Source organism: Narcine bancroftii, chromosome 1 (assembly GCF_036971445.1).
Source record: "Narcine bancroftii isolate sNarBan1 chromosome 1, sNarBan1.hap1, whole genome shotgun sequence".
NCBI lineage: Eukaryota > Metazoa > Chordata > Chondrichthyes > Torpediniformes > Narcinidae > Narcine > Narcine bancroftii.
In genome coordinates this window covers 222,912,088-222,927,890 of record NC_091469.1, presented here as the reverse complement: position 1 = coordinate 222,927,890, position 15,803 = coordinate 222,912,088, and the positions used below count along the sequence as shown (strand labels likewise).

Sequence of the window (15,803 nt, the reverse complement as noted above, 5' to 3'; positions counted from 1 at the left end):
TTTATTTGTGCCACTGTTGTCATTCCACTTATGATGAAGATGTCTTGGATAGATTCAATACGTCTTCTAGGTAGTACACAATGCATCCATTGTCCTCTAATAGGGTGGCTCAGTTAGCACAACACTGTTACAGTGCAGGTGACCAGTAATGGGGCTCAATATCCTGCACTGTCTGTAAGGAGTTTGTGTATTTTCCCTGTGCCTGCAAAGTTTTCTCCGTGTGCTCTGGTTTCCTCCCTCCATTCAAAACATACCACATGGTTGTAGGTCAATTGGTTGTAATTGGGCAGCATGGGCTTATGGGTCAAAAGGGCCTGTGATGTCGCAGGCCAAGTTAACCAACCCTATGGAATTTTTTCTTGTCCTGAGATTTGGCACCTCCTTACCAGGCAGTGATGCAACCAGCCAGAATGCTCTCCACAATACATCTATAGATGTTTTTGTGAGTTTTCGGCTAACATACTAATCTCCTCAAACACCTCACATAGTATAGCCACTGGAGAACCTTCTTTTTGATTGCATCAACATGGAGGCTCCAGGACAGATCCTTGGAGATGTTGACAACTGGGAATTTGAAGTTCTTTAAAAATATTTTATTTCAGTTATCATAGACTCGTAAAATTCAAGCAAACCATATTTTTGTTAATGTTCATGTAACATATACCCTTCCACAACCACCCATCTTCATACAACTTTAAGTACAGTCAATTAAATTACATTGAAACAATTAAATTAAAAAAGTTAAAAAAAACTCAAAATGAAACTGAAACACATTGCCTGTGCCATGTTCCACTTCTTTGATTACAATCATATCCCATTTATCTTTCTTACAACCTTTACAGTTTAATAATTTCTTTCCTGTAGCTGGGTGACTATAAATGTATACTAATACTTGAAAGGTTGGTCTTTGCAATGTCTTTTACATTTGTAACATGGCATCCGAACTACTTTACTCAATGAAAGCAAGTGTGCCAAATGCCTTCTTCACCACTATTGCCTACCTGTGACACCACTTTCAAGGAATTACATGAATGGACTCCTAGGTCCCTGTGCTTTGCAACATTCCTCATACCATTTAGTGGGGAAGTCTTGCCCTGGTTTAACTTAATAAAATACTTGTCCAAGTTGAATTCCATCTTATCTTCGTGTGAAAAATAAAAAATAATTAAAAAAAAGAACTTGAATTAAAACAAAATCCACACGATACTGTCGTTCAAATGAATGATTTGCATAAGTCCTGGTCTTTTCCTTCTGTCTCGTAACCTAGTCTCACCCTTTTGGCCACTTCCCAATCCATTCTTATCAATACCATCTACCTTACTCAACTTACTGCCCTGTATGGACTACCGCAAGTGCTATCTTGGTTGAAGCAACAAGTGAGATGAAAGATGTGATATTTGATGCTACTCTGGTTCATCCAGTATCAATATATCTCAACCAAAAAAGGGCAATCCAGCTCATGATATTGGCCCCAGTTGAGTCGGTTAGCTCTGATTGTTTTTGCAATCACTAACTGATGAGCAGCATAGGTACAAGAACAAAAGAATAGGAGCAAAAGTGGGCCATAAGATTGAACCTGATGCAACAATCTTATTCACAGAAATTGAAATGCTTATTGGGGGCAGGACATTCATTGGTGTTCTTCGCAGATAAAGAATTCTACACAATTGGCAGAAATCTTCTCAGAATTAGGATGTATAATTTTTCAGTACCTTTTGTAATTTTTATGCCTATACCAAAGAGTACCTCAGACAGGGGAAATGAAATTTATTGACAAATGTTGATTTGAAACTGGTTCCTTTGCAGTGAAAACTGCTTAATTTCAGTGCATTGCACTAAAGGTTTGAAAGTACTGCAGTAATTACAGAATATATTTTAATAAAACATTCTTTTGATGAGGCATTGCAGAAGATTACATAGTCCTTGAAATCAGAATGGCAAAGGTGACAAAAAAAAGAATGTTTTTGCAAGTTTTTAACCTTTTAATCATGGTTTTTATTGTTCTCCATCAAAATGAAAAAAAAATATTTGTTCATTTTTAAGGTTCAAGGTTCCTTTTATTGTCATGTAATAATATATTAAAAATGTAACATGATATATTTAAATTTCTACCTGCCATAAGGCAAAGAGTCACCATTCGTATTGCCTGGTCCTCATTACTGTAGAGAAAGAGAAGCCAAAGAGAGACCCTTAGAGGAACTATGTATTCACTTCCAGTGTTTCTGCAACTGTACAGACTGCTGTTCGATTCATCAACAACCTGAGCTCCAGATCCAAACCTCTGATGTGATCAGGGAGCCTTCAGCACCCAAGGCCCTTTGGGAGCCCTTAATGCCCTCAGCACTCACTCAAAATCTGGCTTGATATTTGATTGCCATCAGCCAGTGTCAAGGAGCCCAAAGCCCATGCAGGTCCCCTGACTGCAAAACGCCCACAGCCTGTGTGGGACCCTCAGCTGCTGAACCTGTGGTCCACTGTGGTCATCTCCCCAAAGAGTCATCTCTGCTTCTCCTCCTCAATGGGTGGGGGAATGTTCTCAGAGTTGGTACCAAGGGGGGGACATATGCAGGCATGGGCTGCCCCCCAATCAAGGTGCTGTTCCCTCTATACAGTCACAGTTATCACTCCTTGTCAGACCTGCTCCACGTCACTAGCGGCTAATGAAGCTTGACGTCATGAAAGCAGCGCTCTCGGCACCTACATTGGAGATGGGCAGATTATGATAACAGCACCTCCCCCCCCCCCCCCCCCCACTGAGCAAGTTTATGAGCTTTGCACCTTTCCCCTCTCTAACATGCTAATGCCCCCCTCAAACATACATTCTGGCGGTGACGTTGGATGTTCTCCCCATTTCTGGTGCCCTGCGCCATTGCACTGTTTAGTGGAGTCTGCAATTGAACACAAGTGCTGCTATCTTGGGCACAGACCTCGCAGGTGCAGGATTTTATTTGCAAGTGCCACTGACTGATTTAACAGGCTGCTTTAAATCCTGTGTGGAGGCCCCAGCATTGGGATTGGGCAGTTGAAACCTTCAGAGCAGCACGATGACTCCACTCTCCCAGGTCCACATCAGTGGCAGTGCCAACATTACAGCAGTTCTGCCCATGCTGCCATGTACGTGGTAGAGCAGGCGCCATATTTAGGGTCAGTAATTTATTAACTTTCTTTTAACAATTTCCCTTCTCCTGTTTGGTCCCCTTAGGTGCAGAATGCACACCTACTAGAAGCACACAAAAAGGACCAGCTCTGGAGAGGAGTTGTCAGTGTCACTCTAATTGAGGGAAAGGACTTGAAGCCCATGGATCCAAATGGCCTCAGTGACCCATATGTGAAGTTCAAAATGGGCTGTCAGAAGTACAAGAGTAAGGTAATTCAATATAGACATAAAAATTAAATTCAAGCAATGTAAATCAACATGCAAATAATGAATTAAAATGTTTTATTTTGTATTCAATGTCCAGTTATTTAGTAATTTTAGCAGACAAAGTGCACAAAGTATTGGATTAAAAAACTTGGCTTAAGTGTTTCATCATTGCCTGCCATTTTATCAGCATAAGATTAGAAAGAAAGGAATGTGAAATATTCAAGGAAGGATGAATGAGAATACCATCAAGGCAGAAAATAGTATTTATTTTGAAAGTAAATGATATAGGGCAATCTTCTTGGTAATTGAATCACAGCAAAATACTTGTCTAAGTAAATTGTTGTATGTATGCATTTTCAATTAGTCCATATTTAGTTAATTGACCCTATATGAGTAAACTCAGTGTGGACATTTCATCTGAACTGGCAGCAGACTCTTCCCCCCTCCCATCACCCTCCACACCACTCAAATGATGTTAGAGACTTGTCTCTCTCCACCCAAATTGCTGGTCCCTCTCTCCCCAAACACATTCTAAGTAAATTTCTTCATTAAAGGTGAAATTTGTCAGCAAGATATTACTTTCATAAATTTGCTGCAGACAACTATTGTTTTTCTTCCAGGTATAAACACCTGTTTCTACTAATTATGAGTTAATTAAACGCCACTTAGTGTCTAGCAGGAAATGTACCTGCTTGAGGGTGACAGATTCCTACTGACAAACTATGTTCTCATTGAGTCAGAAGAGAGCTTTAGGAATTTTATTTTCTGTTACATTTTTCAAATGAGTGAACATGATCTGTTTAAACAACCAAGCATATGATTCCCCAATTCTGTTAATTTACCTTCATCAGTCATTATTAATGGCTATATATTCTGCCTATAATGGCATCTCTTCATCTTTTTTTTCAGCTCAGGCTTGTTAGTTGCAATTATATTGATTGTAAATTGCTTATTAAGCAAGCAATTGTGTTCTCCTGTGTGGCTGCAAGGACTGTGGAAGCGCTGGAGGTGAAACTACAGGCAGTTAGGGATTGGGGAAGACTCTCTTTTGCTTCTCTCTTTGTGACTGACTGTATCTGACTAAAAGAGGTGCTTCAGCAATTCCTGCTGGTGGCAAATCTGTCTGCCTTGTAGCAGACAAAAGGAAATTTCATGTAATACCACACTGTTTTATTACAGGTACACAATCCTTTATCCGGATATCTAAAATATGGAAATCTCCAAAATCCGGCAAGTGGAGAGAGAGAGAGAGATGGCCGGGCGAGCGAAAGAGACTGGCAGTGCGAGTCGGGCGGGGGAGAGACCGGCAGCGCGAGTCGGGCGGGCGAGAGACCGAGACCGGCAGCGCGATAGTCGGGTGGGCGAGGGGGAGAGACCGGCAGCGCGATAGTCGGGTGGGCGAGGGGGAGAGACCGGCAGCGCGATAGTCGGATGGGCGAGGGGGAGAGACCGGCAGCGCGAGTCGGGTGGGCGAGGGGGAGAGACCGACAGCGCGAGTCGGGTGGGCGAGGGGGAGAGACCGGCAGCGCGAGTCGGGTGGGCGAGGGGGAGAGACCGGCAGCGCGATAGTCGGGTGGGCGAGGGGGAGAGACCGGCAGCGCGATAGTCGGGTGGGCGAGGGGGAGAGAGACCGGCAGCGCGATAGTCGGGTGGGCGAGGGGGAGAGAGACCGGCAGCGCGATAGTCGGGTGGGCGAGGGGGAGAGAGACCGGCAGCGCGATAGTCGGGTGGGCGAGTCGGGGGAGAGAGACCGGCAGCGCGATAGTCGGGTGGGCGAGGGGGAGAGACCGGCAGCGCGATAGTCGGGTGGGCGAGGGGGAGAGAGACCGGCAGCGCGATAGTCGGGTGGGCGAGGGGGAGAGAGACCGGCAGCGCGATAGTCGGGTGGGCGAGGGGGAGAGAGACCGGCAGCGCGATAGTCGGGTGGGCGAGGGGGAGAGAGACCGGCAGCGCGATAGTCGGGTGGGCGAGGGGGAGAGAGACCGGCAGCGCGATAGTCGGGTGGGCGAGTCGGGGGAGAGAGACCGGCAGCGCGATAGTCGGGCGGGCGAGACCGGCAGCGCGATAGTCGGGTGGGCGAGACCGGCAGCGCGATAGTCGGGTGGGCGAGACCGGCAGCGCGATAGTCGGGTGGGCGAGTCGGGCGGGCGAGACCGGCAGCGCGATAGTCGGGTGGGCGAGTCGGGCGGGCGAGACCGGCAGCGCGATAGTCGGGTGGGCGAGACCGGCAGCGCGAGTCGGGCGGGCGAGACCGGCAGCGCGAGTCGGGCGGGCGAGACCGGCAGCGCGAGTCGGGCGGGCGAGACCGGCAGCGCGAGTCGGGCGGGCGAGACCGGCAGCGCGAGTCGGGCGGGCGAGACCGGCAGCGCGAGTCGGGCGGGCGAGACCGGCAGCGCGAGTCGGGCGGGCGAGACCGGCAGCGCGAGTCGGGCGGGCGAGACCGGCAGCGCGAGTCGGGCGGGCGAGACCGGCAGCGCGAGTCGGGCGGGCGAGACCGGCAGCGCGAGTCGGGCGGGCGAGACCGGCAGCGCGACTGGAAGGGGTGGGGGTGGATATGGCAGCACAATTTGGTGGTCTTAAATCTGGCTTTCCGAAATCCGGAAAAATCCGAAATTCGGAACATACTGTCCCCCAAAGGTTCCGGATAAATTGAATCTTGAACAATTTGTAAATTTACTTGATTTCAACTTTAATGTGTTTCAGAATACATTTTAAAGAAATAAATATGACCATAGAGCTGACCATGGAGAAAGCATTGAGTTTTGAGATCAAGGCCAACAACTTTTGGTGATGTCCTTGCATCTTATTAATGCTCAAAACAAGTTTAACAAGGAACTGAAGGCACTAAAATTTAAAAAGGTCAATCAAATGAGATAATTAGTATCGAAGTGTACAATAATTTCCCCCACAGCCTCACCAGTCATAATTACGTGTCAATTTTTGAACTAATAATCTTGTGATATTACATTGTATCAATGGATCCAAATTCTTGACAAAAGTTCCTTTCCTTAATTCAAAATTATGTGAATGTACAACACAGTTTAAAGGTACTACAGGAAAATGTACACACTCATCAATATCTATCACATTGCCAATAAATTTAAAAGCATACAGGTTGTCTGGGAAGCTTGTGCAGTGCCACTTTTTGGAGATGACATTGCTCTTTCATGCAGCGATTGACAACTTAAATAATTTTGTTCCTAATTTGAATAAATATGAAGCAAACTCTCTTGCAGACGGATTAGCTATCAATATCCTTGCAGTTTAGTTTTTAAGTGTAATTGTTTAACATTTTCCCAAATATCTGATGCTTTAAATTACACATTAAATTCTTCTGCTTTCGTGCTGTGTGGAATTTCTTGGAGCACTTGAAGAAAATCTCAATTCCTTTATTGTCATGTAACGGTATAGAACGTGTATTACTGCATGAAATTGCCTTATGCCTGCTGTAAGGCAGACAAAAAATGTTGCCTGGTGCTCTTACAGTAAGAGAGAAAGAAGCCTTCAGAGTTGCTGAGCTTCCATGGATTTGCCACTATATTCACATGGCCTCTGCAACTATACAGTTCAATTCATCGGCTCCAGATCCATACCTTCAGCATGATCTGGAAGCCTTCAGCACCCGAGGACCTTGCAGTTCTCTTGTCCTCAGCACCCTCTCGAATCCTGGCTCTGATAACCTGGTTCCCATGAGCTAGTGTCGAGCAAACCGGCTGGACCCCTGATCGCAAGTTACCTGCAGCCTGCCAGGATCATTCACCCACTGAGCCCCTCGCACGTCTGCTACTGTGGCCACTGTCCTGTTGGGTCTTCTCCTCTGCTTCTCCTTCTCAATAGGGGGTGTTCTCCCCATTTATTGCACCCTGCACCGACCGGCCTGCTGCTCCTTGGAGTCTGCAACTCTTCGTGGCCACTGCCGAGGCCAGGCATTGCCATCTTGGACACAGACCCCACGGTTGCAGGATTTTAACTTTAGCAGCCCATTTAAAACCTGTATGGGGCCGCCAGCATTGGCAGCCGCAGTTGAACTTTTCAGAGCAGCACCGTGTCTCCACTCCCTGCTCTCCCTGGGTCCACACCAGTGATAGCACTGTCGTTACAGCGTGCCCGGCAGTGCTAACAGCACCCAAAAAATGTTTAATTTTGTAACAGGCCATTTTAAAAACTCTGCTTGTTTATAATTCTAGGATATATTGGATTATTTTTCAGTTCAATATTTTGAGATATGTTTTTTTATAATGCAGGATTATGATGGATAATAATGCACTGTAGGCTTGAGCAGAAGTTTAAGGGGTTAAAACATCATTTTTCAAAACTAGCAATTTCTGCTTGATCTAAAAAATTGGGGGTCTAAGCCAGGTGGCACGATTAGCAGAACGGTTAGCAGAATGGTTAGCAGAACACCATTACAGTACCAGCCATCTGGGTTTACATCTGGCCATGTTTGTAATGAGTTTGTACGCTCTTCCCAAGAGTTCCTTTGGGTGCTCTGGTTTCCTCTCACCCTTCCAAAATGTACAGGGATTGTAGGTTAATTGGGGTATTTGGGGGTCATGGCTTGTGGGTCAGAAGAGCCTGTTACTATGTGGCAAGAAATTTGTTAGTAGTAGTGCACAAGTGTGAATTTCTTCCATTTTAATTTGAATGTTGGTTACTGGATATATCTGAATATAGCTTCAAATTTTCTAGACGATTTTAAAAACACTGAATCCTCAATGGAGAGAACAATTTGATTTTCTTCTTGCAAATGAAAAGAGTGACATCATAGACATCACCGTATGGGACAAAGACTCTCTGAAAAAGGATGACTTCATTGGCAGGTCAGTTGTGATATTTTCATTCTCTCAACTTTAGTTGTCTGTACCATTTATTTTCTTTGACATAATCAAACAATCTTAGTGCTGTTGATATTTTTTTATCTGGATTTTTGTATATTGATCAAAGGGCATAAGTGTCAAGAATCAAATGCGTTGTATCCAGTTTCTCCCATATGTTTGATCAGCTTGGAGTTCAGCTAATTCTCTTCAAACCTGGATCTTTTAAATCCAGAACACTGTTGTCAAGGATTCACTCAACTGCTGCTACTGCCTACCCCTTTTTAGATTACCTGTAATCTCTCCTGCTTTTCAAGAATAATCTTTAATTAAAATTAGTTCATACCTGCAAGTAACATTTTTGACACAAAATTGCCAGTCAACAGATGTCACCAACAAAGGAGAGCCCAACCATCTGGTCAGAACCTTCAATGGTTTTACCATCACCAAGTCCCCACTACCAACATCTGAGAAGTTCCAAGGCTTGGTATTCACTTATTGCCCCTCCCTGAATTTTTTAATCTTCAAGACACAAGCCAGGTCTGTAGTAGAAATGTCTTCCATACCTAAATGATCACAGCTCCTACAACTCTAAGGAAGTGCATCACCATTTGGGATGAAGCAATTTGCACCCCATGAACAAACTGACACATTCATATCATCCACCAGTTTTGCATATTTATGATTTTTACACAGCTGCTGCATAATGGGAAATGTATGTAAAACGTTCAGAACAGAAATAAGCGACATTCCCATTCCAAAAATTTTCCAGTAGCAGCCCTAGACGTTTTTGTGGACTGAACTGCAGGCGGTCTGCAACAATGGGCTAAATGAATAGCATGACGTCAATGGTGTGACGATATACTTCACCGTGACTCGGGTATTTAGTGCAAATGTCCTTCCAATTTGAATGGCCACTAGAGGGGGTAAGTGTGAAAATTATCGATGGGAAATAATCGTGATGGCTGTGTAAAAATCATAATTGCAATAAATACCATTTACAATATCTACTGTAGTTATTCACCTCATCTACCCTGCAAGTATTTCATAAAACTGCAATGCTCGTCAACAACATAAAGGGTAGCAGGCATATGGTAATATTTCAACTTAAAGATTCTCTTCCAGGTTGCAAACCATTGTGATTTGAAAATGTATCATCAGCCCTTAACCATTGCAGACACACAACAGCATACAGAAAGGCTAGTCACCATCACCTTCTCAAATTTAAATAGTGATGGACAGCAACTGTTGATCTGCTAATGACCTCCAGGTTCTGTACAACAAAATAAATCAATGAAGATAATAAACGAATGTAGTTTTTCTAAGCTGCATTAAACAACAATCCAAGATTCATATGAAGCATGTAAAATGGATAAATGTCAAAACACAGGTCAAAATTGTCCTGGCTGTTTCTTCAGTTGAGTTTAAACTCAACGCAGATGAGACGTTGACTCTTTAAACTTTTGGAATCTTTGCAATTTAATGCTGTATCAGATGGTGCCTTTCACCCAAAAGTATGAGGGAACTTGCACATAGCCATTGATGCAGCAAAATGCTCCAAAGCACTTCACTGGAATATTATCAAATAAAATTTGATGTCGAGCCATGCAAAGGAAATATTACTGCAGCTGATCAAAAGCTTGGTTTAGGAATTAGATCATAAATGACACTTTAAGGAAGGAAAGTGATAGAAAAACTGTTAGTTGAAGGAGGGAATTCCAGAGCACAAAGGCTTGGCACCTTGAAGAAGCAAGAAATGAAATCGAGATCTTTGAGGGTTGTAAGTCTAGAGGAGAAGAGCTGCATCATGGAACAATTAAAAAAGCAATGAGGATCTTAAACTTAGAACATTGTTCAAACAGGTCAATAAATACAGCTGGTGAGTAGATCGGCCCTGTAACATATTGTTCTGATGTGGGCTTCTGGGGTTAAATTTGGTTCTTTTGATGTTCATTTGCCAAAGTTATGGATCTTTCGACTCCATGTTAGTGTATTCAGAGATTAACAATAGTACCATCAGTAATTAGAAAGGCTTTCAGTTTTATGACATGGATATTCCTGCTTTTGTCTTATTTGGTGTGAGGAGTCAAGGTGATTGCATCATTTTGTCCAGTAGGTGGCACACTGCGCAATCCCTTCAAAATGTTGCAGGACACTGAGTTCAAGTGCAAAAGTTACGTAAGCTTCACAGTCAAATTCCAGTCTATTAGTCAGGTTCAATCATGGACTTTGTGGCTCACCTGACGTAGTGATTATGAATCATGAAACATTTAATGAGTTTGCTGAAGACCATTTATTTCACACCTAATTATTTGTTTCCAGTGTAAATGTAGCTGATCTGAATCAGTAAAAAAAAACACAAAATGCTGGAGAAACTCAGCAGGTCAAATGGTATCAATTATGTAGCAAGGGCAAAGATACATAACTGATGTTTCGGGCTTGAGCCCTTCATCAAAGTACGAGAAAATGCCGACAAAGGTCTGAACAAAAGAGTGGGGGAGGGGGGAAATATGGGGTGGCAAAGGCAGGAGATGATAGGTGGAGGAAGGAGGGAGGGGACAGCAGCCATGAGGGGAGGGGGGATGACTGGGTGGGTAGAAGAACAGGAGAGCCAGGAAAGGGGTAGGGGAAAGAAAAGGCAAGCACTTTTAGTGGAAGGCAGTAAAGTCAATGTTAATGCCATGTGGCTGGAGAGGGCCCAGACGGAAAATAAGATGTTGTTCCTCCAATCTGGGTGGTCAGGGATCAGACCGTGGTGAGGGAGGAAGTGTGGGTGCAGGCATTGCACCACCTGTGAAAGGTGCCAGTGGGGAGGATGAATGCATGAGGAAATTTCAGAGGGAGTGGTCCCTGCAGAAGGCCGAGAGGGGATGAGAGGGAAAATTGTGTCTGGTTGTAGGATCCTTTCGTCAGTGCTGGAAATTACAGTGGATAATGTGTTGGATGTGAAGGCTAGTATCTTCCCCTGTGCACCCAGGAGGTGCAACACTTGCACCCACACCTCCTCCTTCACCACAGTCCATGGCCCCAAACAGGCCTTTTAAGTGAAGTAACACTTCACTTGTACATCTAAAGGACTTATTTACTGTATTCGGTGCATTCTGTACATCGGAGAGTCTGTGACTGGGAGATTGCTTCGCTCAGCTCTGTTCACAACCAAGCGACCTCCCAGTGGTCAACATTTTCAGTTCTGAGTTACACTCCCACACTCACATGTACTTTATGTACTGTCCCATCCCAACCACTCTTAGATTGGAGGAACAACTTATTTTCTGACTGGCCAGATGGGATTAGCATTATTGCTTTCCATTAAACCTGCTCCCTTTTCTTTCCCTTCCCCCTTTGCCTGACTTTCTAGTTCATCTACCCATCTAGCCATCCCTCTTCCCCCTTATTGTTCTGCCCTATCATCCCCTGCCTTTGCCAACACCCACCCCCCCCCCAACTCTTTTGTTTGGACACCTGCTGGTATTTTCTCACACTTTGATGAAGGACCCAAGCCTTAAACATCAGTTCTGTATCTTTACCTTTGCTACATAAAGGACACTGTTTGACCAGCTGAATTTCTCCAACACTTTGTGTTTTATACTTCAACCACGGTGTGTACAGAATTTTGTGAGTTACTTCTCGAATCATGAACACGTCATGAAATTTGTTGTTTTGTGGCAGCATCACAGTGAAAACATTCATATTATAACCATCTGACAACATTATATATATAAAAAAATACACAATAAAGTTAGGCCGTGTCTTTGGTTCATTGATTATTCAGGAATCTGATGGCAGCGGTGAAGAAGTTGTCCTTGTGCCGCTGAGGGCTTGTCTTTAGGCTCCTGTACCTTTTTCCCCAATGGTAGCAGAGTGAAGAGTGAAGGCCTGGGTGGTGGGAAGAGACAGCTTTCTTAAGACACCACCTCATGTAGATGTCCTCGATGGAGTGAGGTCTGGTGCCTGTGATATCACAGGCTGAGTTAACAACCCTTTGGAATTTATTCTTGTCCGGAGAGTTGGTGCCTCCATACCAGGCAGCAATGCAACCAGCCAGAATACTCTCCACGGTACACCTGTGGAAGTTTTCAAGAGTTTTCGGTGATATATCGAATCTCCTCAAATACCTCACAAAATATAGGTGCTGGCAAGCCTTCTTTGTGATTGCATCAACATGAAGGCTCCAGGACAGAACTTTAGAGATGTTGACGCCCAGGAATTTGAGGTTCTTGACCCTCTCCACTACTGAGCCCTTGATGAGGACTGGGTCGTGTTCCCCTGACTTCATTCTGAAGTCCACAAGCATCTCCTTGGTTTTGCTAACATTGAGTGCAAGGCTGTTGTTGTTATATCATTCAATGAACTGATCTATCTCCCTCCTGTACACTTCCTCATTGCTGTTTGTGGTTCTGCCGACAACTCTGGTGTCATCGGCAAACTTGTAGATTGCATTGGAGTTGTGCCTGGCCACACAGTCATGAGTGTATTATGAGTAGAACAGTGGGCTAAGCACGCATCCTTGGAGTGCACCTGTGTTGATGATCAGTGAGGAGGAGACATTGTGTCCAATTCTTTCTGACTGTGGTCTTCCAATGAGAAAGTCAAGGATCCAGTTGCAGAGGGGGGTACAGAGGCCCAGAGTTCGTAGCTTCTTGACCAGCACTGAGGGAATAATGATGTTGAAGGCCAAGCTGTAGTTGATGAAGAGCAGCCATATGTACGAACTGCTGTTTTTGAGGTGATCCAGAGCTGAGTGGAGAGCAAATGATATTGCATCTGCCGTGGAGCGATTGTGATGATAGGTGAATTGCAGTGGGTCCAGATCTTTGCTTAGGTATGTGTTAATTCTGGCCATCACCAGCTTCTCAAAGCATTTCATCGCAGCAGAAGTTACTACTGGGCAGTAGTCATTGAGGCAGCTCACACTCCTCTTCTTGGGTACCGGGATGATTGATGCCCTTTTTGAAGCAGGTAGAAACCTCTGACTGCCACAATGAGAGGCTGAAAATGTTGGTGAACACTCCAACGAGTTGGTTGGTACACATTTTCAGTACCCTGCCAGGTATGTGGTCAGGGCCTGACACCCTGCAAGGGTTCACCCTCTTGAATGATGTTCTGACATCACCCTCAGAGACAGATATCACAGGGTCCTCAGCCTCTGCAGGGATTCTAGTAGGCACTGTTTGTTTCTTCTTCTCAAAGTTGGCATAGAAGGTCTCTTATATCTGCACCATTAAAGCAATTAAACATAACTGAGTACTCACAAACACTTGTCCCAAACATTATAATACTATAATACCCTGAAATTAGGGGACTATGGTGAAATAACCATGAATAAAATCTGGATTGTGCTCTTAAATTACATGTAAATTGTTTGATTAGACTGTAAAACTGTGGAGCACAAGGGCAAATAAAGAAAAAAAAGTGTCTTTGTCCCAAACATTATGTCCCACAATTCACTGTCTGTTCACATTTCTATCTAAATGCTTCTTAAATGTTGCAATCATATATTAGTCATATGGTTATCATATGAAAATCATAGAATGAATTGAAAACAATGTCTCCTCCTCACTGACTATTAACACAGATGCACCTCAATGATGCTTGCTTAGCCCGGTGCTCTACTAAACACCACGAGCGACTGTGTGGCCAGGCACAATTCCAGGGCTATCTACAAATTTGCCGATGACACCATGGTTGTCAGCAGAATCACAAACGGCAATGAGAACGAGTACAGGAGGGAGAGAGATCAGCTCGTTGAGTGGTGTCACACCAACAACCTTGCACTTAACATTAACAAAACCAAGGAAGTGATTGAGAACTTCAGGAGGAAGTCAGGAGAACATGATCCAGTCCTCATCAAGGGTTCAGTTGTGCAGAGGGTCAAGATCTTCAAATTCCTGGGTGTCAACATCTCTGAGGATCTGTCCTGGAGCCTCCATGATGCATATCGATGCAATCACAAAGAATGTTCGGCAGTGGATTTACTTTGTGAGGTGTGTGAGGAGATTCAGAACATCACTGAAGACTCTTTAAAAACTTCTACAAGTGTAATGTGGAGAGCATTCTAGATGGTTGCATCGCTGCCTGGTATGAAGGTGTCAAAGCTCAGGAGAAGAAAAAAACAGAAGTTGTTAACTTGGCATGCGATATCACGAGCACCAGACTTCACACTACTGAGGGCATCGACAAGAGGCGGTGTCATAAGAAAGCAACCTCCATCCTCAAGGGACCCCCCCCCCACCACCACCCAGGCCATTGCCCTCCTCACACTGCTACCATTGGGGAAAAAGGTTCAGGAGTCTGAAGACAAGCACTCAGCCACACAAGGACAGCTTCTTTCCCACTGCCATCGGATTCCTGAATGACCAATAAACACTGCCTTACTTTGACTTTTCGTGCACTTTTTAAATTTAATTTTGTCAGGTGGTTTGTTCTGTGATGCTGTTGCCAAGCAACAAAGTTCATGACAGTACCTTCCGATTCTTTCACTATTCCCCTTGCAACGTGTTCCAGGCACTTACAATGCTCCGTGTAAGGAAAGAAAAATCTTACTTGCTGAAACTCACTTAAAAATTTTTCCTCTCACCTGAAAGCGATACCCTTTAGTTTGGATACCCCCACCAGATACTGGCTAACTACCCTATTTATTCTTCTCATAATTTCATTTTCTTCCTCTGACAATCCAAGTTTGTCAAAACTCTCCTTGTAGCTCATGGTCTCAAATTGAAGCTAAGTAAACTTGCATCCCAAGGTCCATCTTTGAATCAGGAGTCCTGCTATTAACTGAATGACAGAAAAGAACTGATATTACAGGCAGGTACAGGAGTTGCATATTGGAGCACGGTGTCGAAAACACAGCCATATGCATGTAGAACTTGAAAGACACCAAGACTTGCTCCAGATGTTGAAAAGGAAATGTTGGCTATGACATTTGAGCTTGAGAGGTTCCTCACTATACATTGGGATGAGGCTACATGTGCACAGAGATCACCACCCCCTTAAAGCGATTGTGATGAAGAATCTCCACTAATCCCCAAAAAGATAACAATGAGCTACTCTGTGTTTGCAGATATATAAGTATACAGACTGTCAACCATACAAGCTGTAAGATGGATATCAGAGACACATTGGGCCATGCATATCTTCTTGTCAGAGGACAAGTTGTAAACACAAAACCAGTTGTGCTTTCTTCAGTTTTATGATAAGTTTAAATTACATGGACATTAGTTCATGTAATTTTATTTGAGTTTATTAGAACATTGAGTACGTACTCTGTGTTCAATATTGAAAATATCATATTCTTAAATTTAAAACTTTTTATGTAATTTAACATACAGTACGGCAACAAACCATTTCAGCCCATTTACACCCTATTAACCTACACCCCCTCCCCCCCCCCCCCCCCCCCCACCGGTACATTTTCAAGGGTTGGAGGAAACCAGAGCCCTGAGGAAAACCCACACAGACATGGGGAGAATGTACCATCTCCTTAGAGACAGCGCAGGATTCGAACCCTGGTCCCAATCACTGGTGCTGTAAAGGCTTTGCGCTAACCTCTACACCAACTGTGCTGCCTCAAACAAATGTGAAAGGAAGAATATAAGAAAATGAACCAGATGATGCCACCTTATGGT

The 15,803-nt window shown here is 44.2% G+C and overlaps 1 protein-coding gene across 20 annotated transcripts in view; it reads left to right on the top strand.

Moving 5' to 3' along the window:
* The window catches only part of mctp1a (multiple C2 domains, transmembrane 1a), a 534,415-nt gene that overhangs the window by 166,407 nt on the left and 352,205 nt on the right, over positions 1–15,803 (top strand). For all 20 annotated transcript variants that reach the window (XR_011342276.1, XM_069891645.1, XM_069891672.1 and 17 more), the window contains 2 exons: positions 3,203–3,367; positions 8,054–8,184. Coding sequence is in view for 19 of the 20 variants with exons in the window: in XM_069891645.1 (XP_069747746.1) it covers positions 3,203–3,367; positions 8,054–8,184 (296 nt within the window). In the remaining variant the exon portion in view is untranslated. The remainder of the gene's footprint in view (positions 1–3,202; positions 3,368–8,053; positions 8,185–15,803) is intronic.